General features: G+C 49.4%; 1 protein-coding gene across 1 annotated transcript; it reads left to right on the plus strand.

The window, feature by feature from the left end:
- The first annotated feature begins 2,146 nt into the window (after positions 1-2,146).
- MYO1A (myosin IA) lies at positions 2,147-24,462 on the plus strand. Its single transcript, XM_068970851.1, has 27 exons — positions 2,147-2,260; positions 2,364-2,479; positions 2,734-2,828; positions 3,025-3,129; positions 3,322-3,368; positions 3,498-3,561; positions 3,762-3,860; positions 9,379-9,482; positions 9,600-9,747; positions 10,205-10,323; positions 10,403-10,489; positions 12,233-12,298; positions 12,456-12,560; positions 14,403-14,465; positions 14,661-14,861; positions 15,034-15,260; positions 15,829-16,029; positions 16,282-16,375; positions 16,827-16,976; positions 17,085-17,153; positions 17,804-17,878; positions 21,855-21,989; positions 22,846-22,952; positions 23,340-23,472; positions 23,595-23,747; positions 23,924-24,051; positions 24,336-24,462. The coding sequence occupies exons 1-27, from the start codon at positions 2,147-2,149 to the stop codon at positions 24,460-24,462; spliced, it is 3,132 nt and encodes a 1,043-aa protein (XP_068826952.1).

The following is a 24,462-nucleotide window of genomic DNA, read 5'->3' on the forward strand; positions in this document are numbered from 1 at the left end:
CACCACAGCCTGACAAAATTCCTGATTTCAAGAGAGCTTTTCCTTGGCAATAAAGTCTACTCCTGCCCTCATTTCCAAATTTGGGGGGCAATGGAGACAGAACTCCGCTTCAACCCCTCAGCTCAGGCCAGCCAGATACTCTTTCCTACCTAGAGGGGGCTTTCTCATGTGGCCAAGCATCTCCCTCTGGGGCTGCAGGCCTGTGAAGGGTTAAGCGAGCCACACCCTCAGCAGGAACAGCCTCGGACTTTGTGCTGAGCAGCCATCTCTGCCTCGCCTGGCTTGACTGGCACAGGGAGCCCTGGCTGGAGGAGGCAGGACAGAGGAAGGTCAGAATCGTGGACACGGGCTAGAGGGAGGGCAGAATCTTTCCTGTCTTTCCCGACACCATGGACAGCTCCCACTAACGAGGACGCCTCTCCACCCTTGGGGCCTGGGACTCCTATGCCCCCTTCCTGTCACACTAGAATTTCAGCTACCATTTCTCTGACACTGAAGTTACACCCTGGTTCCAGCGTGGGGTGAGTCCTGCCTTAACCTGTTCCTCTTTTCATATCTTAGGGTGCCCTATGTGGGGGCTTCTTCCCTGCCCCCCAGCCTCCAACCAATCTTATTCTCATTCCTTTCAAATATCCAAAGATGCCTTCTTCCCAGCCCTGCTTCTGTTTCTTAGCTTGCCTGCCAAGTTATTTAAAATCTTAACTTTTTCTCAAATCTAGAAAATGTGGGGCGATGATAGTATCTGCTTCCTGGAGATATTGTAAGCAGCAAATGAATGCTGCTGCTGCTGCTAAGTTGCTTCAGTCGTGTCCGACTCTGTGCAACCCCGTGGACTGCAGCCTACCAGGCTCCTCCGTCCGTGGGATTTTCCAGGCAAGAGTACTGGATGAGGATGTGTAAAGTCTTTAGAGCCTGCCTGGCCCATAGTGTTTACTACCTGATTGCTGTTGGCTGCTGTAATGAGTAACCTCATAGCTCCCTCAGTTGTCTTTACAGGAAGTGATAAGTGCTCACTTTTCCTGGAGCTTGGAGAGGCAGAGTGGAGGGAGAAGGCAGCCTCTGTTCCCTTTCTGCCCCACTATTCTTCTGGCTCTCCTCCCTTCCCCCACTCAGGTTCAGCGATGCGGGAGGGGAGGATATGGCTGTTTCATTCCTGTTAGGGAGTGTCACTGACCATTGTACTAATAGTTTTGTCCTGCACCAGGGCACCCCGCCTGCTCAGTCCCACAGGAAAGGCTGAGGAGGGTTGGGTCTCCTCCTTAGGGAATACCTACCACATGCCTACTGTGTGGGGCCGAGCCTCTCTCACTCTGCTCTTCCTTGCTCATCCCCACCAGTTACTAAAAAGCTAGGTGTGTCCCTCTGGGGCAGAGTCCATGCCAGAAGCTTAAGGGCATGGATGTAAACGTTGGGGATCGAGATAGAAGAATGGGGACAGACGTGGAGGCCCATCCAAAGTTCCCGATCACTGCTTGCTTGCTGGGGAAAACAAATCTCATTTTCATTTTCTTTGGGGCACTCCAGCCTTTAACGGAGGAGCTCCTGCCTCTGTCCTGGGGCTCATCACCTTGTCCAGGCCCTGTTTAAAAACTGAATCTCACTGTAACAATGAGAGGGGAAGGAAAACTTTGGAGCAACTTTGGAAATGAGTATGGGTGTGCCGGGTGAGGAAACAGGGGCTGTGAGAGGCAAGGAGTTGGGAGGGAGATGGGGCACAGAGTCAGGGAAACTGGACCTGGGCCAGGGCCTCAGTGCTGGAGGGAGGGAGCCTCCGGTGCCTGGCTGTGGCATGAACTTTGCTTCCCTTTCCTCCCCAACCCTCTCCCCTGCAGCACAAGGATGTTCCCCCTACTGGGGCCCTTCTTTACCCTGGTGGTTGGAGGCAGGTGGTCCCGCCTCACTCCCACCAACCCTAATTCAGGGAGCAGAGGACCCCTCCCATCCCCGGCTTCCCTGCAATCTCCGCACTTAGCTTGGGCTGGTCTGGAGTCCTCTTTCAGCTGGCCAGGGGCTCTCTCCAGGGCCAGGACTGGGGGAAGGGGAAGGCTCTCTTAGGTCCTCTGCCTTCCTCCCCTAAATAGTTACTGGCTGCGAAAGCTGAGGAGACACCAACAAACTGATTCCAGGACCAATAGCTCCTCTGGACATGACCCTTCTGGAAGGTTCTGTGGGGGTGGAGGACCTTGTGCTCCTGGAGCCCCTGGAGCAGGAGTCTCTGATCAGGAACCTCCAGCTGCGCTATGAAAAGAAGGAGATTTATGTGAGTGCCCGTGGGTGCCCCCGGCTGTGGATGTGTGGCCAGAGAGTTCTTGGGCCTTTCCCAGACCCACCCTGGCTCACTCCATCATCTCCCACAACTGCAGACCTACATTGGGAACGTGTTGGTCTCAATGAATCCCTACCAACAACTGCCCATCTATGACCTGGAGTTTGTTGCCAAATACCGGGACTATACATTCTATGAGCTGAAGCCCCATATGTGAGTAGAGGGACCAAGGGAAGGTGGCAGGGCCCAGCTCGCCATGATGAGACATCCTCATTTCCTCTATCCTTTCTCCTGAAGGAGGCTCTCCAGCTGCCCCTTCCTCCCTGGCCCTTTGGAGGCCCCTTACTAGGCCTGTTGTTTGCCATGGTCTGGTCCAAGTGGGGAGGGCGAATGGGTCTGGGGATCGAGTGAAAGATGGTGTCTTGAACTGACCCCACACTAGTCATCACCCAATTCCTCCCTGCAAGCTATGCCCTGGCAAATATGGCATACCAGTCACTGAGGGACCAGGACCGAGACCAGTGTATCCTCATTACCGGCGAGAGTGGAGCTGGGAAGACCGGTGAGGTGCCGGGTGAGGGGGGCGGGGAAGCCGTGGGGTTGCTGCTGGAACTGCCCCCTTGTCTCTCTCCAAGACAGAGCCAGTCCTGCCCCCAGACCCTGAAATTCCTTCCTGGGTTTTTCTGAGTGGTGTGAGGTGCTGCAATGAGGGAGATTAAGGGCAGTGGTGGGGATCCATGCGGGGGTTTCTCTTGCAGAGGCGAGTAAGCTAGTGATGTCTTACGTGGCTGCTGTCTGCGGGAAAGGGGAGCAGGTGAACTCTGTGAAGGAGCAACTGCTTCAGTCGAACCCAGTGCTGGAGGGTGAGGAGCCCAGTCTCTGTCCTCTCCATCCCCACCCCCACCCTACCATCCCCCGTGTTCCCGAGATCACTGTTCGTGTTCAGCCTGAAAAATCTGAGACTGGCCTGATGGCTGGAGGACCTTACCCCTTCCTGTCCCTGAAGGCCTTCTCTGCCCTCAGCCACCTAACTCCTTCTCCCCTCATCTCCACAGCTTTTGGCAACGCCAAGACCATTCGCAACAACAACTCCTCTCGATTTGTGAGTGAACATCTCCTTGGCCTGGGACAAGAGGGTGTGGGGTCTTGAGAGGGAGGAACATGGCCCAGATGCCTCCTGGACAGGGTGATGAGGAAAGGCGGAAGCCAAGTCTCTCTCTGCTCTCTGAAGGGAAAATACATGGATATTGAGTTTGACTTCAAGGGATCCCCCCTCGGTGGCGTCATCACAAACTGTACGTGTCTCCCATCCCACTTACCCCCTCTCCCGCATGTCCCATGGTGTCCCTTTCTGCTAATCTACTGCTGTAGGAAGGAGGAAGTTTAGACTAACAGGCTTCCTAACCACTGGGAACACCAGGGATTAGGACAGAGTTAGAAGGAAGTTGTGGTACCTCCCAGATCCTCAGAACATTATTTTCGAATTTTCTGTCAGATCTGCTTGAGAAATCCCGTGTGGTGAAGCAACTTGAAGGAGAAAGGAACTTTCACATCTTCTACCAGCTCCTGGCGGGAGCAGACGCACAGCTACTGAGTACGTGCCACTACCTGACATGCAGCAGAACATCCTCAGCCTCCATTCAAGCCCCAGAACCCCTGGCCCCTCTGGATCCCTAAAGCCATCTTCCCTTGACTCTCAGGGCAGTCCTACCCTGATTCTCACCCACCTACTGTTGAGAACAAATCCCTAGACATCTGTGTTCTCTTCCTTTTCTGGGATTTTAGTCTAGGAATAAGCCTTCTTACCTCTTCACCACTCTTATTTCTCTGAACTGCCTTGATTCCTTTTTCCCCAATTCAGTTCAGTTACTCAGTAGTGCCTGACTCTTTCATCCCGTGGACTGCAGCTCTCCAGCTTTTCCTATCATTCCTTCACCAACTTACAGAGCTTGCTCAAACTCATGTCCATCAAGTCGGTGATGCCATTCAATCATCCCATTCTCTGTCGTCCCCTTTTCCTCCTGCCTTCAATCTTTCCCAGCATCAGGGTCTTTTCTAGAGAATCAGTTCTTTGCAAGAGGTGGCCAAAATATTGGAATTTCAGCTTCAGCATCAGTCATTCCAAAGAATATGCAGGACTGATTTCCTTTAGGATTGACTGTTTTGATCTCCTTGCAGTCCAAGGTACTCTCAAGAGTGTTCTCCAACATCATAGTTTAAAACCATCAATTCTTTGGCGCTCAGCTTTCTTTAAAGTCCAATTCTCCCATCCACACATAACTACTGGAAAAACCATAGCTTTAACTAGACAGACATTTGTTGGCAAAGTAATGTCTCTGCTTTTTAATATACTGTCTAGGTTGGTCATAGCTTTTCTTCCAAGGAGCAAGCATCTTTTAATTTCATGGCTGCAGTCACCATTCACAGTGATTTTAGAGCCCCCCCAAATAAAGTCTCACTGTTTCCATTATTTCCTCATCTATTTGCCTTAAAGTGATAGGACCGGATGCCATGATCTTAGTTTTCTGAATGTTGAGTTTTAGGCCAACTTTTTCACTCTCCTCTTTCACTTTCATCAAGAGACTCTTTAGTACTTCTTCACTTTCTGCCGTAAGGGTGTTGTCATCTGTGTATCTGAGGTTATTGATATTTCTCCCGGCAGTCTTGATTCCAGCTTGTGCTTCATCCAGTCTGGCATTGTGCATGATGTACTCTGCATATAAGTTAAATAAACAGGGTGACAATATACAGCTTTGACATATTCCGTTCCTGATTTGGAACCAGTCTGTTTTAATTGTTCTAACTGTTAGAACTGTTGCTTCTTGACCTGCATACAGATTTCTCAGGAGTCAGGTAAGGTGGTCTGGTGTTCCCATCACTTGAAGAATTTTCTGCACTTTGTTGTGATCCACATAGTCAAAGACTTTGATGTAGAAAATAAAGCAGTAGTAGATGTTTTTCTGGAACTCTCTTGCTTTTTGATGATCCAGCTGATGTTGGCAATTTGATCTCTGGTTCCTCAGCCTTTTCTAAATTCAGCTTGAACATCTGGAAGTTCACGGTTCACGTACTGTTGAGGCCTGGCTTGGAGAATTTTGGACGTTACTTTGCTAGTGTGTGAGATGAGTGCAATTGTGTGGTAGTTTGAATATTCTTTGGCATTGCCTTTCTTTGCAATTGAAATGAAAACTGACCTTTTCCAGTCCTGTGGCCACTGCTGAGTTTTCCAAATTTGCTGGCATATTGAGTGAAGCACTTTCACAGCATCATCTTTTAGGATTTGAAATGGCTCAACTGGAATTCCATCACCTCCACTAGCTTTGTTCGTAGTGATGCTTCCTAAGGCCCACTTGACTTCACATTCCAGGATGTCTGCCTCTAGGTGGGTGATCACACCATTGTGGTTATCTGGGTCATGAAGATCTTTTTTGTATAGTTCTTCTGTGTATTCTTGCTACCTCTTAATATCTTCTGCTTCTGTTAGGTCCATATCATTTCTGTCCTTTATTGTGCCCATCTTTGCATGAAATGTTCCCTTGGTATCTCTAATTTTCTCAAAGAGATATCTAGTCTTTCCCATTCCACTGTTTTCCTCTATTGCTTTGCATCTATCACTGAGGAAGGCTTTCTGATCTCTCCTTGCTATTCTTTGGAACTGTGCATTCAAAGGGGTATATCTTTCCTTTTCTCCTTTGCCTTTAGCTTCTCTTCTTTTCTCAGCTATTTGTAAGGCCTCTTCAGAAAAGCATTTTGCCTTTTTGCATTTGTTTTTCTTGGGGATGGTCTTGATCACTGCCTCCTATACAATGTCACGAACTTCCATCCATAGTTCTTCAGGAATTCTGTCTATCAGATCTAATCCCTTGAATCTATTTCTCACTTCCACTGCATAATCATAAGGGATTTGATTTAGGTCATACCTGAATGGTCTAGTGGTTTTCCCTACTTTCTTCAATATAAGTCTGAATTTGGGAATAAGAAGTTCATGATCTGAGCCACAGTCAGCTCCCAGTTTTGTTTTTGCTGACTGTATAGAGCTTCTCCATCTTTGGCTGCAAAGAATATAATCAATCTGATTTCAGTGTTGACCATCTGGTTATGTCCATGTGTAGAGTCTTATCTTGTGTTGTTGGAAGAGGGTGTTTTCTATGACCAGTGATTTCTCTTGGCAAAACTCTATTAGCATTTTCCCTGCTTCATTCTGTACTCCAAGGCCAAATTTGCCTGTTACTCCAGGTATCTCTTGACTTCCTACTTTTGCATTCCAGTCCCCTATAATGAAAAGAACATCTTTTTTGGGTGTTAGTTCTAGAAAGTCTTCATAGAACCATTCAACTTCAGCTTCTTCAGTTTTACTGGTTGGGGCATAGACTTGGATTACTGTGATATCAAATGGTTTGCCTTGGAAACGAACAGAGATCATTCTGTTGTTTTTGAGATTGAACCCAAGAACTGCATTTCAGACTCTTTTGTTGACTATGAGGGCTACTCCATTTCTTCTAAGAAATTCTTGCCCACAGTAGTAGATATAGTGGTCATCTGAGTTAAATTCGCCCATTCCAGTGCATTTTAGTTCACTGATTCATAAAATGTTGATGTTCACTCTTGCCATCTCCTGTTTGACCACTTCTAATTTACCTTGATTCATGGACCTAACATTTCAGATTTCTATGCAAGATTGCTCTTTACAGCATTGGACTTTACTTCTATCACCAGCGCATCAACAACTGGGTGTTGTTTTTGTTTTGGGTCCATCTCTTCATTCTTTCTGTAGTTATTTCTCTACTCTTCTCCAGTAGCATATTGGGTACCTACCGACCTGGGGAGTTCATCTTTCAATTTCATATCTTTTTCCCTTTTCATACTCTTCATGGGGTCCTCAAGGCACAAATGCTGAAGTTGTTTGCCATTCCCTTCTCCAGTGGACCACATTTTGTCAGAACACTCCACCATGACCCATCCTGGCTTCTTGGGTGGCGCTAGTGGTACAGAACCTGCCTGCCAATGCAGGAGATGCAAAAAACAGAGATTCAGCCCCTGGGTCAGGAAGATTCCCTGGAGAAGGAAATGACAATCCACTCCAGTGTTCTTGCCTGGGAAACTGCATGGCAGAGGAGCCCAGCAGGCTACAATCCAAGGGGTTGCAGAGAGTTAGACATGATTTAGCGACTAAATCTCCTCTTTTCCCCCAAGCTGGCTTCAAAAACAACACTTATTTCCATCTGCCATGCTTTTCTACCTTTAATTTAAGGGACTTTATCCACAGCTCAGCAGGAGATCAGACAGGATGTTATAAGTATTCAAGAACTTCCAATGAGCTCTAGTTGAAGTTGTTTTGGGTCTATATCTGTCTCACCCATGACCTTGTCCTTGGTTTTTTTCTTCTTGGATAGTTCTATGGAGGTTCCATTCATTCATTCATCAAATACCTCTTGAATATCTAGTATGCTTGACCATCCTGCTAGCTTCTAAGGATACAGAGTTGAGTAAGACAAGGACCTTGTCCTTGAAGAAGTCTTCTTCTAGGGATGGCAGATATGTGAGCAGATACATCACAGTGCAGTGTGGCTGTTGCCAATATGCTGTGCAGTTGGCTTATAGGTGCAAAAGTTGTGGAACACCATGCTTTTTCTTAGGGAAGAGACCATCTCAGCCTGGATGCTGGCTGGGCCTTACTGCAGGGTCTGATGGGACTTTAAGCCCTGCCAGAGTTTCCTCTCTAAATCCCACCTCTGGCTGTGGGCACTGTGGATATCTGATGCCTAAGAACTTATGGCTTTGATTTCTGGTTATTCTGTGCTGGACTTGTGCCTGCCTCCTTTCACCCTCCTAGAGATCTCTATGGTTTAAGAGCCCCCACAGGTATCATCTTCCCTCCTGGTTTAATAGTCTTGATTGTATTCAATTTGTCTGAATCAGACACTGGAGTCTTGCTCTGGCTGATTCTTGCTCATTGGTTTGAGGCCGGGTGGGGCCTCCCTTCCTGGTGTCATCATCCCAGGGCCTTTCTGACTCATTCTCCTTCCAGACACCCCTCTTTATCAGCCTCCTGTTTCAAAATTTTTGTCTCAGGGGAAGCTGCCATTAAACTCTACTTTGAGAGTCACTCTCTAATTCTCAGATCTTTTGAGTAACAGATAACTGATACAATTCAAGCTCTATGATTAACTCATTCTTTCCCATCTCAGTGAATGGCTTTGTCCATTCCCTTGATTCATTTATTAAAAGAAAGTTCTTGCATGCCAGTCAGGCACGCAGAATATGAAGATGAAAAACACAGTCCCAACACACAACCTGTTCATTGGTAAGAGGAACAGGAAAAAAACCCAAAACCTAATCCATGATATGTAGTCTGGGGTAGGGATGCACCATGTGGAACACAGGAGAGCCATTTGGCTCAGCCCCAATCTGAGAAAACCTTCCAAAAGGGGGTCTGGTTTGGGGAACATAGTGTCTGCCACTTGGTTGGTGTTTTGTGAACAAATAATGAATGCCCCAACCTGGGCAATGGGCAACGTGTGGAGGCTGGGGGTGGGTGGGAGATAGGTGCTTACCCTTCTTTCTTCACCTTTGTTCTCCCAGAACCACTGAGAACTGAGCAGCATGGAAGGTTTGCTTTTCTGGTTTTATTGTTTAGAACCCTGAGGGTGGAGAGAAGAGTAGAATGGGGATTTTCTTTCATAAAAGTTGGGGAAAACCTCAAGGATTATGAACACCCACTTCCCTGGTAGCTCAGCTGGTAAAGAATCCACCTGCAATGCAGGAGACCCTGGTTCGATTCCTGGGTTGGGAAGATCCGCTGGAGAAGGGAAAGGCTACCCACTCCAGTATTCTGGCCTGGAGAATTCCATGGATTGTATAGTCCATGGGGTTGTGAAGAGTTGGACATGACTGAGTTTCACTTGCAAACCCTAGATACAGCTTAAAAAACTAGTCTATAATCATAAGAATTAATGATCCCAACACAAAGAAGACACAGAGAGAACCTAAAACAAAAATGGCTCCTCTGAATAAATGAATGAACCAACCTAGAGCAAGGGCCATGAGGGTCAAGGTTGGAGGACTCAGAGAGCCCGTGTACTGACCCTTTTCCCTCATGCTGGTCCTTGCAGAGGCCCTGAAGCTTGAGCGGGACACAGGTGGCTATGCCTACCTGAACCCAGACACGTCCAGGGTGGATGGCATGGATGATGATGCCAACTTCAAGGTCCTCCAGGTAGGTACCCAGGATGGGCCATTAGGCCAGGCCCTGAGTCCAGGCTCTGGCTTTGGGAAGGGAGGCAGGCATTGGACTGGCCTGAAGTTCAGCTTCCGATTCTCCTTTCTTTCCTAGAGTGCAATGACTGTGATTGGCTTCTCTGAGGAGGAGATTCGGCAGGTGCTAGAGGTGGCGGCCCTGGTGCTGAAGCTGGGGAACGTGGAACTGGTCAACGAGTTCCAGGCCAATGGGGTACCAGCAAGTGGCATCCGTGATGGGAGAGGTCTGCACCCAACCAGCTCCCTGAATCTCCTACTGCAATTTCTATTCTCCCACCGTCTTCAGCATAATAGACTTCACTTGATTAAGCCCCCTCTGCCCACTCAGAAGTTCCTCCCCAAACATACTTATTCAGAACGCCCTGTGAGACAAATTGGAATGAAGTGTGGATATTTCATAGACCTTGGTTCTGGGACTCTCTGAATTCTCAGTGGATTCTTTGCAAAAATGGGATAATTACACTCATTTCAGGAGATTCTCATATTAAAGTGCCAAGATCTCCCTTCTCTCCTCCTCCTCCCCAGATGTCCCTCCAAGGCCATATTCTGGATGGGCTGTAAGGACTTTCCCAGTAAGGCTCAGGAACAGCAGGCCCCCAGCAGTTTCACGCACCAACCCTCCCTCCTCCCCTGGGAGTAAACCCTCTCTCAGGCCATGTTGTATTTCCTCATCACTCCCAGGTGTTCAAGAAATTGGGGAATTGGTGGGTTTGAATTCAGGGGAACTAGAGAGAGCTTTGTGCTCAAGAACCATGGAAACAGCCAAAGAAAAGGTGGTCACTGCACTGAACGTCGTCCAGGTGAGGGGCTCTCGGGGAGGAGGCTGGGTTCTGAGTCTGTTCTGTGGCAGTCACACTAACCAGCAGCCCCGCCCTCCAGGCTCAGTATGCCCGGGATGCTCTGGCTAAGAACATCTACAGCCGCCTTTTCAACTGGTTAGTGAATCGAATCAACGAGAGTATCAAGGTGAGAGATTGCCCTCCTTCCTCAATGATCTCCTCTGCCTGCCCTGTGCCTTGGGTTCTGAGATGGACCGAGGAAGAATGATAGCATGTTTTCTTTTATCTACTTAATTTTGAATTTGTGTTATTTTGGAAATACCTCTTTTTTTTTTTTTAATTCAACTATCTGGATTCTCTATCAGCTGCACAAAGATTCTGAGCCTCAGTTTCCTGATTTGGGAAATGGACACTAACCTTTACGTGTTTCCCAGGATTTAGTGAGGATCACTAAATTAAGTGCTTCCTTGGTAGCTTGTTCGGTAAAGAATCTGCCTGCAGTGCAGGGAGCCTAGGTTTGATCCCTGGGTAGGGAAGATCCCCTGGAGAAAGAAATGGCAACTCACTCCGGTGTTCTTGCCTGGAAAATCCTACAGACAGAGGAGCCCAGCGGGCTACAGCCCATGGGGTCACAAGAGTCCTACACAACTTAACAACTAAACCATCAGTGATGATCAGATAAAATTGTGTACGTGATTACCATATAATCCAGGAATTCTACTCCTAGGTATATATCCAAGAGAATGGAAAACATGTCCACATAAAAGCTTGTGCGTGAATGCTCATAGGGGCATTAGTCATAATAGTCAAGAAGTGGACACAACCCAAATGCACATCATCTGATGAATGGATAAACAAAATGTGGTGTATCCATACAGTGGTATATTATGTGGCTATGAAAAAGCATGAGGTACTGATACAAGCTCAACATGGATGAAGTTTGGAAACATGTTGAGTGAAAGAAGCCAGACCCAAAAGGCTACATTTTATGTAATTCCATTTATATAAAATGTCCAGAATAGGCAAATCCATATGGATGGGGAGTAGGTCCATGGTTACCAGAGGAATAGGGAGTGACTGCCAATGGGTCCATGTACAGTATTTCATTTGGGGGTGATGAAAATACTCTGGAATTTAGTGGTGATGGTTGTACACTTTTTGAATATACTAAAAAAAAGCAACCACATCACTGAATTGTATACATTTAAAGGGTAAATTTTATGGTGTACAAATTAGGCCAAAATAGAGCTATTGTTTAAAGATTACAAAAATAAAAAATAAAAAAATAAAATTTACATACACGAAAGTGCCATCAATTTAGAAGCTGTTACTGGAAGGCAGCAGGGTAAAATAGATTTGAATCCAGATTTGGCAGTTGTTTGGCTACGCTGTGCAGCATGTGGAATTTTAGTCCCCTCCGGCTCCCCCCTCCACCCTCCTGCCCCTAGCAGGTATTGAACCTGCACGTCTTGCCGTGGAAGCATGGAGTCTTAACCCCTGGACCAGGGAAGTCTCTTAGCTCTTTTGAAGTTTGATTTTTTTCACCTGTAGAAAGGGAATCATCACACCTTATAGGGATATACAGATTAATGAAACAAGATCTTAGGATTTTTTTGTAAAATGATCTACACATATAAGGGATGGTTATTTTCCTGGGATTTTAATGTTTTTCTACTTTGTGCCATGGGAGCATTTTCTTGGAATCTGTTTGCATCTTCCGTTCCCTTCTTCCCTCCCCTCCTTCCCTCCCTCTTGGCTGGTCCTTCAGCCTATAGAGGAAAAGGGAGCATGAAGTCACCCCAATTCCTCTCCAGCATGGTCAAGTTCACTCAAGTGCTGTCTGCCCCCTGCTTCACTCTCATCCACCCAGAGGGGCCTAGGCACATGTGCAGAGGGCTGGTCCTCAGATGTAGCTTTTCCTCCTCTTCAGGTGAGTACTGGGGAGAAGAGGAAGGTCATGGGGGTTCTGGATATCTATGGCTTTGAAATATTAGAGGTGAGAGAGCTCCAGCAATCTTAGCACCCTGCTTCCTGGGGGTGAGGGGTGGCAAGCTCGAAGCGGGCTATGGGAGACGGGAGGTCAGGCTGAGATGGAGGAAGCGCTTTGTGCTGAGCTGGTCTCTCTCTCTCTCTACCCTGTGTACCCACCTCAGGATAATAGCTTTGAGCAATTTGTGATCAACTACTGCAATGAGAAGCTACAGCAGGTGTTCCTAGAGATGACACTGAAAGAGGAGCAAGAAGAATATAAGAGAGAGGTAAATGGAGCCTTCCTGCTTGCCTTTCTCTCAGATGATGTAAGGCATATGCCAGACCTTTTTCTCCTTTGTCACACTTTCCTCTCAATTGTCCCCAGATGGGAACACTAAGGACAGAAAGTTTCCCTTGCACAGCTGAATATGCCAGCATTACCAAGAAGCCCTAACTGTCTACTCTCCACCCCCAGTCCCCCCGCCCTTTCACTGCAGGCCAGGCGAGGAAGGGGGCAGATTGAAGGGAGGGTGTCAGGGTAGGTGGGAGTGGAGAGAGTCCTGACAGGAGCGAAGTGACAGCTGTGCTTGGCCCAGGGCGGACTGTGAGCCGCATTCAGAAGGCGCATTTCTCCTGGGCTTGCCACCCTACCCGTCCCTTTGGGAGCCCTTCTCTGACATCAGAATCCTTTGTCTCCTCCAGGCTGGACTGATGTCGCTGTCTTTTGTAGCAGTCCGATCCCAGACTTCCTCTTCATAAGTGCCCTGTGGCTCAAAATTTCCACACTCCTTCCCCTGGTCCCCATTTTTCTGTGGCTAAGTGTTAGAAAAGCTCTCTGATGGAGCTAATTCACTCCAAAGTGTGAATGGCTGTGTCTCACTCATCAAAGCCCTCCCAGGGATGTTCCTTGTGAACTCAGGAACCTGCTGTGGCAGCATTTCAGGCAATGTGGTCACGACTCCAAAGGTTTTTAAAAAATTTTCTATGTTTTGACTTTAAGAACTTATATTATCAAGTAGATAAATTGCACCCATGCTTCCAGATTCAAAAAGCTTAAAAAGGTGTATAAAGGAAAGTCTTCCTCCCACCCCCCCTTTTAGTTCTCCCTCCCATCCAGAGGCAACTGAAGTCAGCCTCCTTCTGCAGCAAATCTGTAAATACATTTTCCTACAATATTTATTCAAGCGGCCACAAATACACTCCATTCTGCATCTTGCTTTTACCAGTCAACAAGAGACCTTTCTATATCAGTTCATAAAGATGCTTCTCTACAGCTGCCTAGGGTTGTAAGGATATCCTCATTCATTTAACCAGTTGGGAGAGATATCTGGGAGATGAAGCGGGAGGGCAACTTTACTTAATTCCACTCTGTATTCCCTAAAGACCTGTGAGGGAAGAAGAGAAAGGCTTGTGTTCCCCAACCACACCTGGGAGTGGCCTGAACTGGGGAGGTCTGGCCCTTGGGTGGTCAGGGGGTGTCTGTAGGCCTGATGCCCAGCAAATCTCTAAATGACCGATTCATGGTCTTTCGGTCCTCTGCTTCTATACCATTCTTGCTTTCTAAGAAACAAATTATACAGCTCCAGTGTATCAGGTGGATCAGTGGTTCTGAAAGTGTAGTCCTGAGCCAGCAGCAGCAGTGGCCCCTGGCAACATATGAGAAAGACAAGTTCGCAGGCCCTGTCCCAGGCCTGCCAAGTCAGAAACTGGGGCTGAGACCCAGAAGCCTGTGTTTTAACAAGCCCTCTCAGCGACTGGGATGAACGCTTGAGTCTGAGTATCACTAATGCAGGTCTTTGAAGATGCATCCAACCAGCTTTGTTGTTTGATAATAAGCCTTTGGTTTACTTAAGTGCTTTTGTTCTATGGTTTGTTGCCAGAGCGGTATGGCACACTCCCTCTCCCAACTGCTCTGGGTCCTCCCAGACATCTGTCCACCCACCCCACAAATTCTCCATCAACCCTGGAGGGATGAGGGTATAATAGAAACCACACCAGGGACCCTGTGAACTATAGGGCTTTCTGATGGTCCTTGGTGGGGTGGATGAAAGGGGGCCTGGTTCTGGTGGGGTCTTGGAAGTTTCATCTTGGACCTGCTGCATGTAATTTTTCATGTCTCCCCTTGCCAGGGCATACCGTGGGTGAAGGTGGAATACTTTGATAATGGCATTATCTGTAACCTCATTGAGCATGTAAGTTCTTCTCTTACCTCTGGGACCTCCCGCTCCAGACTGCTTGAACACCCTTCCCCTGTCTCTCTCTCCCCCTCCCACCCTACTTGATAAGAATGGTAAGGAGGGCAAAGGATGAGGGGGCAGAGGGGCGGCAGTGAGGTGTGGACATCTTGAAGGGCAAGGTCTAGGTTGGGCTGTTCTTCCCCTGGCCAGAATCAGCGAGGCATCCTGGCCATGCTGGATGAGGAGTGCCTGCGGCCTGGGGTGGTCAGTGACTCCACCTTCCTAGCAAAGCTGAACCAGCTCTTCTCCAAGCACAGCCACTATGAGAGCAAAGTCACCCAGAACGCCCAGCGCCAGTATGACCACAGCATGGGCCTCAGCTGCTTCCGCATCTGCCACTATGCGGGCAAGGTGATGTGACAGGCCTGGATGGTGAAGATTAGGGTCTGGGCACAGACTGAAGACAATGCGGGGAGGCACTGGGGGAGGATGGGAACCAGGAACATTCACAGTGAGACTGGGAGGGCCAAGTGCATGTCAGACAGTATGGCGGAAGCTCCAGACCAGTGCTGTTCCTGCACAGGTGACCTACAACGTGAACAGCTTCATTGACAAGAACAATGACCTACTCTTCAGAGACTTGTCCCAGGCCATGTGGAAGGCCCGGCACCCGCTCCTTCGGTCCTTGTTTCCTGAGGGTGATCCAAAACAGGCATCTCTCAAACGCCCCCCAACTGCTGGGGCCCAGTTCAAGAGTTCTGTGACCACTCTCATGAAGAACCTGTATTCCAAGAACCCCAACTACATCAGGTGACATGCTGGGCACATAGGGGAACATGCTGCTTTTGCGATGACACGCACAGGGTCCAGGCATGGTAGAACATGTGCATGCGGGGAGGGAGGCTCCCTGGAATAAGGGTACCAGAAACCCTTTCCTCATGGAGAACAGCCCACTGAGCAGCCAAATGTCCTGTAAGGGGGAGAGCAGTGTGGTCAGGCAGCGACATGCTCTAGTGAGTGAAACTGGGAAGGCTAGTGTATCTGCTTTCTCTGGAATTTTTCAGCTAAGGAGTGTGGGCTTCCCAGGTGGCACTAATGGTAAAGTACCCACCTGCCAATGCAGGAGATGCAAGAAATGCGGGTTCGATCCCTAGGCCAGGAAGATCCCCTGGAGACGGGCATGGCAACCCACTCCAGTATTCTTGCCTGGAGAATCCCATGGACAGAGGAGGCTGGTGGGCCACAGTCCATGGGGTCGCAAAGAGTCAGACACGATTGAAGTAGCATAGCACAAGCACAAGGGGTGTAGAGACTAGGATGGATGACACTGGCAAGGGTGGAGCTCCTGTAGCCTGGGCCTTGCCCTACCTCTCATCAGGTGTATAAAGCCCAATGAGCAGCAGCAGCGAGGTCACTTCTCTTTTGAGCTGGTAAATGTCCAGGCTCAGTACCTGGGGCTGCTGGAGAACGTGCGGGTGCGACGGGCAGGCTACGCCTACCGCCAGGCCTACGGGTCCTTCCTGGAAAGGTACCGATTGCTGAGCCGGAGCACTTGGCCGCGCTGGAATGGTGGAGACCAGTAAGATTCAGTGGGAGACTGGGGGGCAGGGCGGGGCAGTGCAAGGAACCTGTGGGGAGGAGACCCCTCAGCAGTGCCATGGGCATTTGGCGAATGGCTACTGGGGGACATGAATTGAATGATGACTTTTCAGAGGCTCTGAAGTCTATTGAGCCCCAAGCTCTTCTCCCTTCTTAGAAAAGGTAGAGGAAAACTGGGAGAGGCCCCTCCCCTGGGATGCCCCTGGACAGCTTTCTTCACCTGACTCGGCAGGGAGGGGGTCGAGAAGGTCCTGGGGGAGCTGAGCATGTCCTCAGAGGAGCTGGCCTTTGGGAAGACAAAGATCTTCATCAGAAGCCCCAAGACTGTGAGTTGCAGGGGGCACTTGTGTTTGGTGGGGCTGGACAGCGGAAGAGTTGGAGAGCCCACCTGAGTGAGAGGCTGGGTGAGGGGAGCTTCTAGAACCTGGAAGGGATAGTGGGTGAGGACGTCTTTCTGCAGGGGTTGTATCCCTGGGAACTGACCCCTTGGGGCCCCAGCCCGCCTGCCCTGGGCCCCGGAAGTTAGGTGTGCTTGCCTTGCCGGTCTGAGCACCTCTACCTGAAGCAGGGCTCCTTGAGAGTCATCTGTCTGAGTGTCCAAGTCCTAGCGCAGGGCCTGGTCAAGAGTTAGGGCTCATGGATGTGTGGATAATTAAATGAATGGATGCACAGATGAGGAAACTAAGAGGACAAAGGCATGATTGAATAAAACACTGGCTGGGAAGCCATTGGTGCCATGGGTTCCCCCTAGACCAGCCTCTCTGTACCCCTCCACAGCTTTTCTACTTGGAAGAGCAGAGGCGCCTTCGACTCCAGCAGTTAGCCACGCTCATACAGAAGACATACCGAGGCTGGCGCTGCTGCACCCACTACCAGCTGATGCGCAAGAGTCAGATCGTCATATCCTCCTGGTTTCGGGGCAACATGGTACCAGTTATCCCTGAAGTTCTATCCCCCTCACTCTGATATGAGAGCAGGAAGTAGAGAGGTGGTTCGGGAGGTGGAGTTTCTCTAACAGGCTCATTGTTTCTACAGCAAAAGAAACGCTACGGGAAGATGAAGGCGTCAGCGTTGTTGATCCAGGCTTTTGTGAGAGGGTGGAAGGTAATAGGGAGGGGAGAGGGGTTTCATCCCCACACACGGCTCCCTGTGCCAGCTACTGCTGGGGTGGGGGGAAGAATGTGTCATGTTCGGCTCTTTAAGACCCTATGGACTGTAGCCCACCAGGCTCCTCTGTCCATGGGGATTCTCCAGGTAAGAATACTCAAGTGGGTTGCCGTGCCCTCCTCCAGGGGATCTTCCTGACCCAGGGGCTGAAACCACAATGTCTCCTGCATTGGCAGGCGGGTTCTTTACCACTAGCGCCCCCTGGGAAGCCCAGGGGTGGCAGGGGAAGAGTAGCAGAGAGCAGATCCTGCCCCAATCCAGGACACATCTCTGTGTGACCGCACGTCCGTGTCCGGGCGTGTTTCTGGGTCTGCTCTGTGTGTGTCCGGGAGCATGGATGCATCTTGGGGAGATCTGAACACATACCTGGGTGTGTTTCTGACTTAGCTCTGCCTTCTGCTCTGAGTGGCCTCCTGGTTGCCCACTTGTGTGACTTCACTCTCTCCCTCCAGTTAAGAGTCTCAGCTCTTTACCTTACTCTGTTGTTTGTGTGATTAAAGAATAGAACCTCTTCTCAGCCTATCTTCTATCTTCCAGGTAGAACTCACTATGTTTACTTTGGCTCCTTTCTTGTTTGTCCCTGTCAGGCCCGAAAGAATTACCGAAAGTACTTCCGGTCAGGGGCTGCCCTCATCTTGTCGAATTTCATCTACAAGAGCATGGTAAGTGGTGGGGGTTGAGGAAGGAAACAGGACATTGTGGAGGGAGGGACAGGTTGGGAAGAGGAAGTGTGTGGGGCTCAAGATGAGGTGATCTGAAGCTTTTCCCCAAGAGCCTCCTCTGTCTGCTGCTGCTGCTGTTTACTCGCTAAGTCTTGTCTGACTCTTTGCAACCCCGTGGACTATAACCCACTAGGCTCCTCTGTCCATGGGATTTCCCAGGCAAGTTTACTGGAGTGGCTTGCTATTTCCTTCTCCAGGGGATCTTCCTGACCCAGGGATCGAACCTGAGTCTCCTGCTTGGCAGGTGGATTCTTTACCACTGAGCCACCTGGGAAGCCCCTCCTCTGTCTGTGAGGGGATAGGGCTGTAGGAGGAGGGCCCCAGTGCCTAGGACCCAGGAATAGAATCAGAGCATGTTTTGGCGTGAATGGACACTGCAGCAACCTGTGGCAGGAAGGGGTCCCAGCACATCCACTGACTAGTCCATGGTGAACAGGCTGGAGAAGAGACTGGGGCTGGGTGGTTAATGAGAGTTGAAGAGTCTGAGCCTCATGGAAGAGCAGAGAGAGGACACACACAGGGTTAAGTAACCCAACCTCCCGAAATTCATTTTAGGGCTGAGGGGGTGATGGTGAAGGAATGGTATCTTCCTTCTATCTCTCCGGACACTGTAGCAGGCGAGGCTGGAAGTGAACCTCAGGAAAGATCTTGATTCAAGAAGACTCAGGTCGGGGCGAGCAGGAAGAAGTCAGGAGCAGGCCTGGAGGTTCAGACTATGAACAGTTTCCAGTGAGAGGAAAATGGGGACAGAGAGGGGTGATTGCCAGAGACATATCTCCAACAGTGATGGTGCTTCTGAGAAGTGTTGGAGGGAAACCAGACGGGGGGAGCAGGACTTCCAGTGAGACCTTGGGAAATACCAGAGAGAAGAGCAGGCAATTTTGGACAGAGGGCTGGAGTGACTCTGAACTGACCTCGGTTGCTTTGGTCATTGACGGTTGTGAGGACTCTTATTGACTTTGCTCACAGAGACGTGAGATGCAGTCCCTGGTGCTCCTCTCTGTTCCCTTGGCTGAGGTGAGGGATGGGGGCTCTGGGCCTCCTCCTCGCCTCCCTGAGTCTTCCTCACTGTGTCCTCCGCCCTCTCTCAGGGAAGCTCCGTCGTCTTCCTCCTGGGCCTCTTCCGGTGCCGGGCTCTCCTCAGGCAGGCTCCAGCGTGTCTGCCTCACCAGAGTACGTGCTTTCCTGCTGCACACCTGAGCCTGCAATCTGATTTTGCTCTTATCACCTGATTGACCTCTCATCCTCCTTCACTCTCACCTGCGTATTATCAGGCATCTGCAGAATGTCACCACAGGAGCTGCTGGGTTTAAACCAGCATTTCAGTAAATCAGACCCACTATGGAATTCTGCTCGCAGGGGGCCATTGGGCACTGATTGCCCCGGTGTTTCTGACTAGGCCATTACCTTGCCTATACTATTACCTACTTAGCTAATGCTACTAATGCTAATACCTACGTTTTTTTTCGTTTTGACCACTTAACTGTACACTAAGCCCTTTACAAGCATTAATTTGAGTGGTTTCAACAATCCTGTGAGGTAGGTCCTCACATTTCCCCCATTTTATTCTATTTTTAATGAATTAATTTATTGAACTTTTTTTTAAAAAAGCACAAAAACCTTACATACTAAAATTGTACATATCAAGTATTGGTCCAATCTTATATCAATCTATTTACAATTAAACAGCACCTGAAGAGCCCCTGGAGAAGGGAAAGGCTACCCACTCCAGTATTCTGGCCTGGAGAATTCCATGGACTGTATAGTCCATGGGGTCACAGAGAGTCGGAAATGACCAACCGACTTTCACTTTCACTTGGTTTTCTTACCTAGGTTAGTTAAACACTCCCAGAGAATTTTATTCAAAGTATGCATGCTAAGTCACTTCAGTAGTGTCTGGCTCTTTGCATCCCTATGGACTGTAGCCCACCAGGCTTCCCTGTCCATAGGATTCTCCAGGCAAGAATACTGGAGTGGGTTGCCATGCCCTCCTCCAGGGGATCTTCCTGACCCAGGGACTGAACCTGTATCTTTTATGTTTCCTGAATTGGCAGGTGGGTTCTTGCCACTAGCGCCACCTGGGAAGCCCATTCAAAGTATATGGTCCTTTAAAATAAACCCATTTTATTGTTAAAAACTAAGGCCCAGAGAGGGGGCTACCCTCGTAGCTCAGTCAATGAAATAACTGCTTGCAATGCAGAAGATCTGGGTTCGATCCCTGGGTTGGGGAGATCCCCTGTAGAAGGAAATGGCAACCCACTCCAGTATTCTTGCCTGGAGAATCGCAAGGACAGAGGAGCCTGGCAGGTCACAGTCCATGGAGTCACAAGAGTTCAACATGAACATTTCACAGCTGGTGTGTGGTAAGAGCTGGGATAAGCACACACTTAAGTGTGTGTTTAAGTTTCAGGAGAAAATTTCATGATAACTGTGACCTACTTTAGGATGCTATAGTACCCAAGATTTGTACATATATGTGTATTTATATATTTATGTGCATTTGAATATAAGTGTGTGTTAGAGAGAGTGCAAAGATAGGGTAAGGTACTCTCAGTATGTGAATTAGTTAAGAAGTATATATTATTCAGATGCTCACTGTAATCTTTTTTCAACTTTCATGCAAATTAAAAAATTTCCAAAATAGGAAAATAAATTGTATTACATTTTAAAAATTAAACAAATCAAAATGTAAACTCTTAAGTCAGATTATGTCACTCTTCTTCTAAAACTCTCTAATGGTGTTCTGTTTCACTCCACATAAAAGCCAGATTCGCTGTCACAGCCTACAAGGCCCTTTATGATCTGTCTTTGGCCAACCAATTTTCTGATCTTCTCTCCTCTCACTCAGCTTAGGCCAGTAGCACTGGCTTTCCTTCTGTGTCTGGAATATGCTACCTCTCATTCCTGTCTCAGGTCCGCTTTTTTTGTATCATAGCGCACAGAATTCTTTAATGTTGTGTTCTGTGTTTATTTGCTTGTGGGCTGTCTCCTTCTCCAGTCCCAGTAGGACATAAACTCAGTGAGAAGAGACTCTGTTCACTCTGTTGACTGCTGTGTCCCCATACTTAGAACAGTATCAGCACAGAGCAGATTCTCAATGATGTTGAATGGTAAAAACACCCAGGACCTGGGATCCTGACTCCCAAAGACTTGCCCTATAGAAGAGGGGGAAGATTTCCATGCAGATAAGAGTAGCACAAAAACCAGAAGTATAGACAAAGTACTAAGGGACTTCAAAGGAGAGACACCCTGGCCCAGGGGATCTGGGAGGGCTTTGAGCCCCGTCTCAAAGGATAAGTAGAATCTGGGTTGGCAGAGTTGAGCTGAGAGCAGCATTAGCTAAGGCAGAGAGTGGTAATACATGGGCTGGGCAGAGGGCAGGGCAAGGAGTCCAGTCTGGTTAGTGTGCCAGGGTAGCACAGGGGATCCCATGACATGAGGTTGGATTATAAGTAGAGGACTTTGAACAGAGTCCTAGAGACAATGCAACCAGGACACTGCCAGGTTGCAGTGTTGGGCTTGACTGGGCAGAGAGGAGGGAAGATTTGGTACCTGTTCAATAGCTAACACAGTGGGGCAGCCACCTGTAAACCGTTCAGAGTCTTGAGAATAGGAAACTGCAGGAGCAAGATATTAAGACCAGCCCCTCCTACCTCACTAAAATGGTTAGAAGGTATCTGCTTGGATCTAACCCATCTCTCCCTTCCATCTCCCATTCATGGTCCTGCCGCCCAGCCTCAAGCCTACGTTCACACTGAAGGAGAGGGGGAGTGGCCTCGCCTCCACCTCCTCAGCTCCGCTTGCTGCTTCTCCCTGTGGTGGCCTTCCTCGTTGAAGGGGCAGGATCTGGGTGCAAGTTTACCTATCAGGAGGTCTTCTCATCATCTCACTCCCAACCTCCTTGTTCCCAACCCAGGTACAGAAATTCCTCCTGGGGCTGAAGAACAATTTGCCTTCTCCCAGCATCTTGGACAAAAAGTGGCCATCTGCCCCTTACAAGTACTTCAACACAGCCAACCACGAGCTCCAGAGGCTCTTCCACCAATGGAAGGTGAGTGGGGCCTGGGCAGCTCTCCTGGCACCCGGGCAACTCTTCTCTTCGTCTTTTTTCTCTTCTCCTTCCTCTGATTTTCCTCTTCCGCCTCCCTCTTCCACTCCAAAAAATTTTTTTGTTTATGGTGGTAAAACATAACATTTACCACTTTAACCAATAAAAAAATTCTTTTGGTCACACCCCACAGCATGTGGGATCTTAGTTTCCTGACCAGGGATCCAACTGGGGCCTCCTGCATTGGAAGGTGCAGTCACTTACTGGACCACCGGGAAGTCCCCATTTTAACCATTTTAAAATAGACAGTTCAGTGGCATTAAGGGCGTTCACACTGCTGTGTGACCATCACCACCATCCATCTCCATACTTTTTTTCATCATCTCAGACTGAAATTCTGTACATGTTAAGGGAAAACCCTCTGTTCCTCCATCCGCTCAGTCCCTGGAACTCATCATCTACTCTTTGTCTCTATGAATTTGACTATTCTAGGTACTTCATATACGTGAAATCACACCACATTTGTCCTTTCATCTGGCTTACTTCACTTACCACAGTGTTCTATTCAGAAATACTCTTGCGCTCCTGTCTGGGACTATGCCTGAGGCTGTGCGCTGGGTGCACCGCCCTCCTGGGGCTTGAATGTGATAGTTTCCAGCCCCTCCCCCAGCACCCCACAGCTCCCCCTCCCCAGTGCTCCTCCAGCCCTCTCCAAAGTATCTGCTCCCTGTCCTTTCAACTCTGGCTCTTTCCAGTCCCCGCACCTCTCCTTACATGTCTCTCAGCGTTCGCCCCACGTCACACCCCAGCCCTGCTCTCTTCCTCCACGACCTTAGCTCCTTCCCCTCCCCCATCACAGTGCAAGAAATTCCGGGATCAGCTGTCCCCGAAGCAGGTAGAGGTCCTGAGGGAGAAGCTCTGTGCCAGCGAGCTGTTCAAGGGCAAGAAGTCTTCATACCCCCAGAGGTGAGGACCTCCCAGACCCTGTGCAGCTTCATCAAGAGCAAAGAGAAGCTTCCCCAGGAAGGATAATGCTGTAGTCCTCAAACTTCAGTATGCATCGGAGTCACCTGGTAGGCTGGATAACAGCCAGATGGCTGCGTGCCCTCCACAGAGTTTCTGATTTAGGAGGTCTAGGGAGGGGCTGGAGAATTTGCCTTTCTAACCAGGTTCTAGGAGATGCTGATGTTGGTCCTGGATGACATCTAAGAGCCACTGAGACAGAGGATATGCTGGAAGATAAGGGATGGAGACGGGAGGACTGAGATGGGAACTCCGTGGGGGAGGTGCAAGGACGTTGGGGGCCCGAGGTAAGGACCTTGTCTCCACTGCATGCTTTCTGTGTGTTCTCAGTGTCCCTATTCCATTTCACGGTGACTACATCGGGCTGCAAAGAAACCCCAAGCTACAGAAGCTGAAGGGTGGGGAAGAAGGTCCTATTCTGATGGCGGAGACTGTGATGAAGGTCAATCGGGGCAATGGCAAGGTGAAGGCCCACACCCTGACCCCCTCCCCCACCCCTGCAGCCTGATCCAGAGCCCTGGCTGGTCGCCGGAAGGATGAAGACTAATTGCCACCTTCCCTCCCCTTTTCCTCTTCTGTCCCTAGACTTCCTCTCGAATCCTTCTCCTGACCAAGGGGCATGTGATCATCACAGACACCAAGAATGCTCAGGCCAAGACTGTCATCCCACTAAACAGTTTGGCCAGGGTGTCGGTCACCAGCTTCAAGGATGGGCTTTTTAGCTTGCATCTGAGCGAGGTATCAGAGCTGGGTGGGGGCAGAGCCCAGCCTGGAGAAGACGGTGGGCATAACCGGGCCAGGCCGAGCTGGAGGCGAGGGGGACCAGACCTCTCACTCCAGGCCTTTGATATCTCCCAGGCTGCTCCTAGGGGAAAAAATGAGTCCCTTCCCTGCTGTTTTCTCCCCTCCCTAAGATCTCCTCTGTGGGCTCCAAGGGGGACTTGCTGCTGGTCAGTGAGCACGTGATTGAACTGCTGACCAAAATATACCGGGCTACGCTGGATGCCACGCAGATACAGCTTCCGGTCGCCGTGACTGAGGAGTAAGGCCGTGAGCCGGGGGTGAGGGATGGCTTGGGGCAGACGACCAAGCTGGTGGTCACTGTGACCGGGAAAATTTGGCCTGTCAGAAAGTGAAGCGTACTGTGTCAGGTCAGGGCCACCCAAGTTCTCTGTGGCCTCGAGTCTGCTGGCATAGGGGGCTGGGGAGTAGGAGGGGGGAATGTACTTGCCTCAAGCAGGGGAGGGGAAGCCACTGTGAAAATACAGGAGTAGGGGTGAGGGGACGAGGGCGCTAGCTTTGCCTTTCTATCTGTTCCCGCTCCAGGTTCTCAGTGCAGTTCAAGGAGGGCAGCTTGATGGTCAAGGTCATCCAGGGCCCTGGGGGTGGTGGGACTGGCAAGCTGAGCTGCAAGAAGAAGGGGAGTCGTTGCCTGGAGGTGACTGCACAATGA

This window comes from Capricornis sumatraensis, chromosome 4 (genome assembly GCF_032405125.1).
Source record: "Capricornis sumatraensis isolate serow.1 chromosome 4, serow.2, whole genome shotgun sequence".
Lineage (NCBI taxonomy): Eukaryota > Metazoa > Chordata > Mammalia > Artiodactyla > Bovidae > Capricornis > Capricornis sumatraensis.

Bases quoted from the DNA above. Each gene is read 5' to 3' on its own strand.
- MYO1A (XM_068970851.1), top strand. From the start codon at position 2,147: ATGACCCTTCTGGAAGGTTCTGTGGGGGTGGAGGACCTTGTGCTCCTG. The intron at 3,130-3,321 runs GTGAGGAGCCCA...TCATCTCCACAG, and splicing joins GTCGAACCCAGTGCTGGAGG to CTTTTGGCAACGCCAAGACC. The intron at 21,990-22,845 runs GTGAGTGGGGCC...CCCCCATCACAG, and splicing joins GGCTCTTCCACCAATGGAAG to TGCAAGAAATTCCGGGATCA.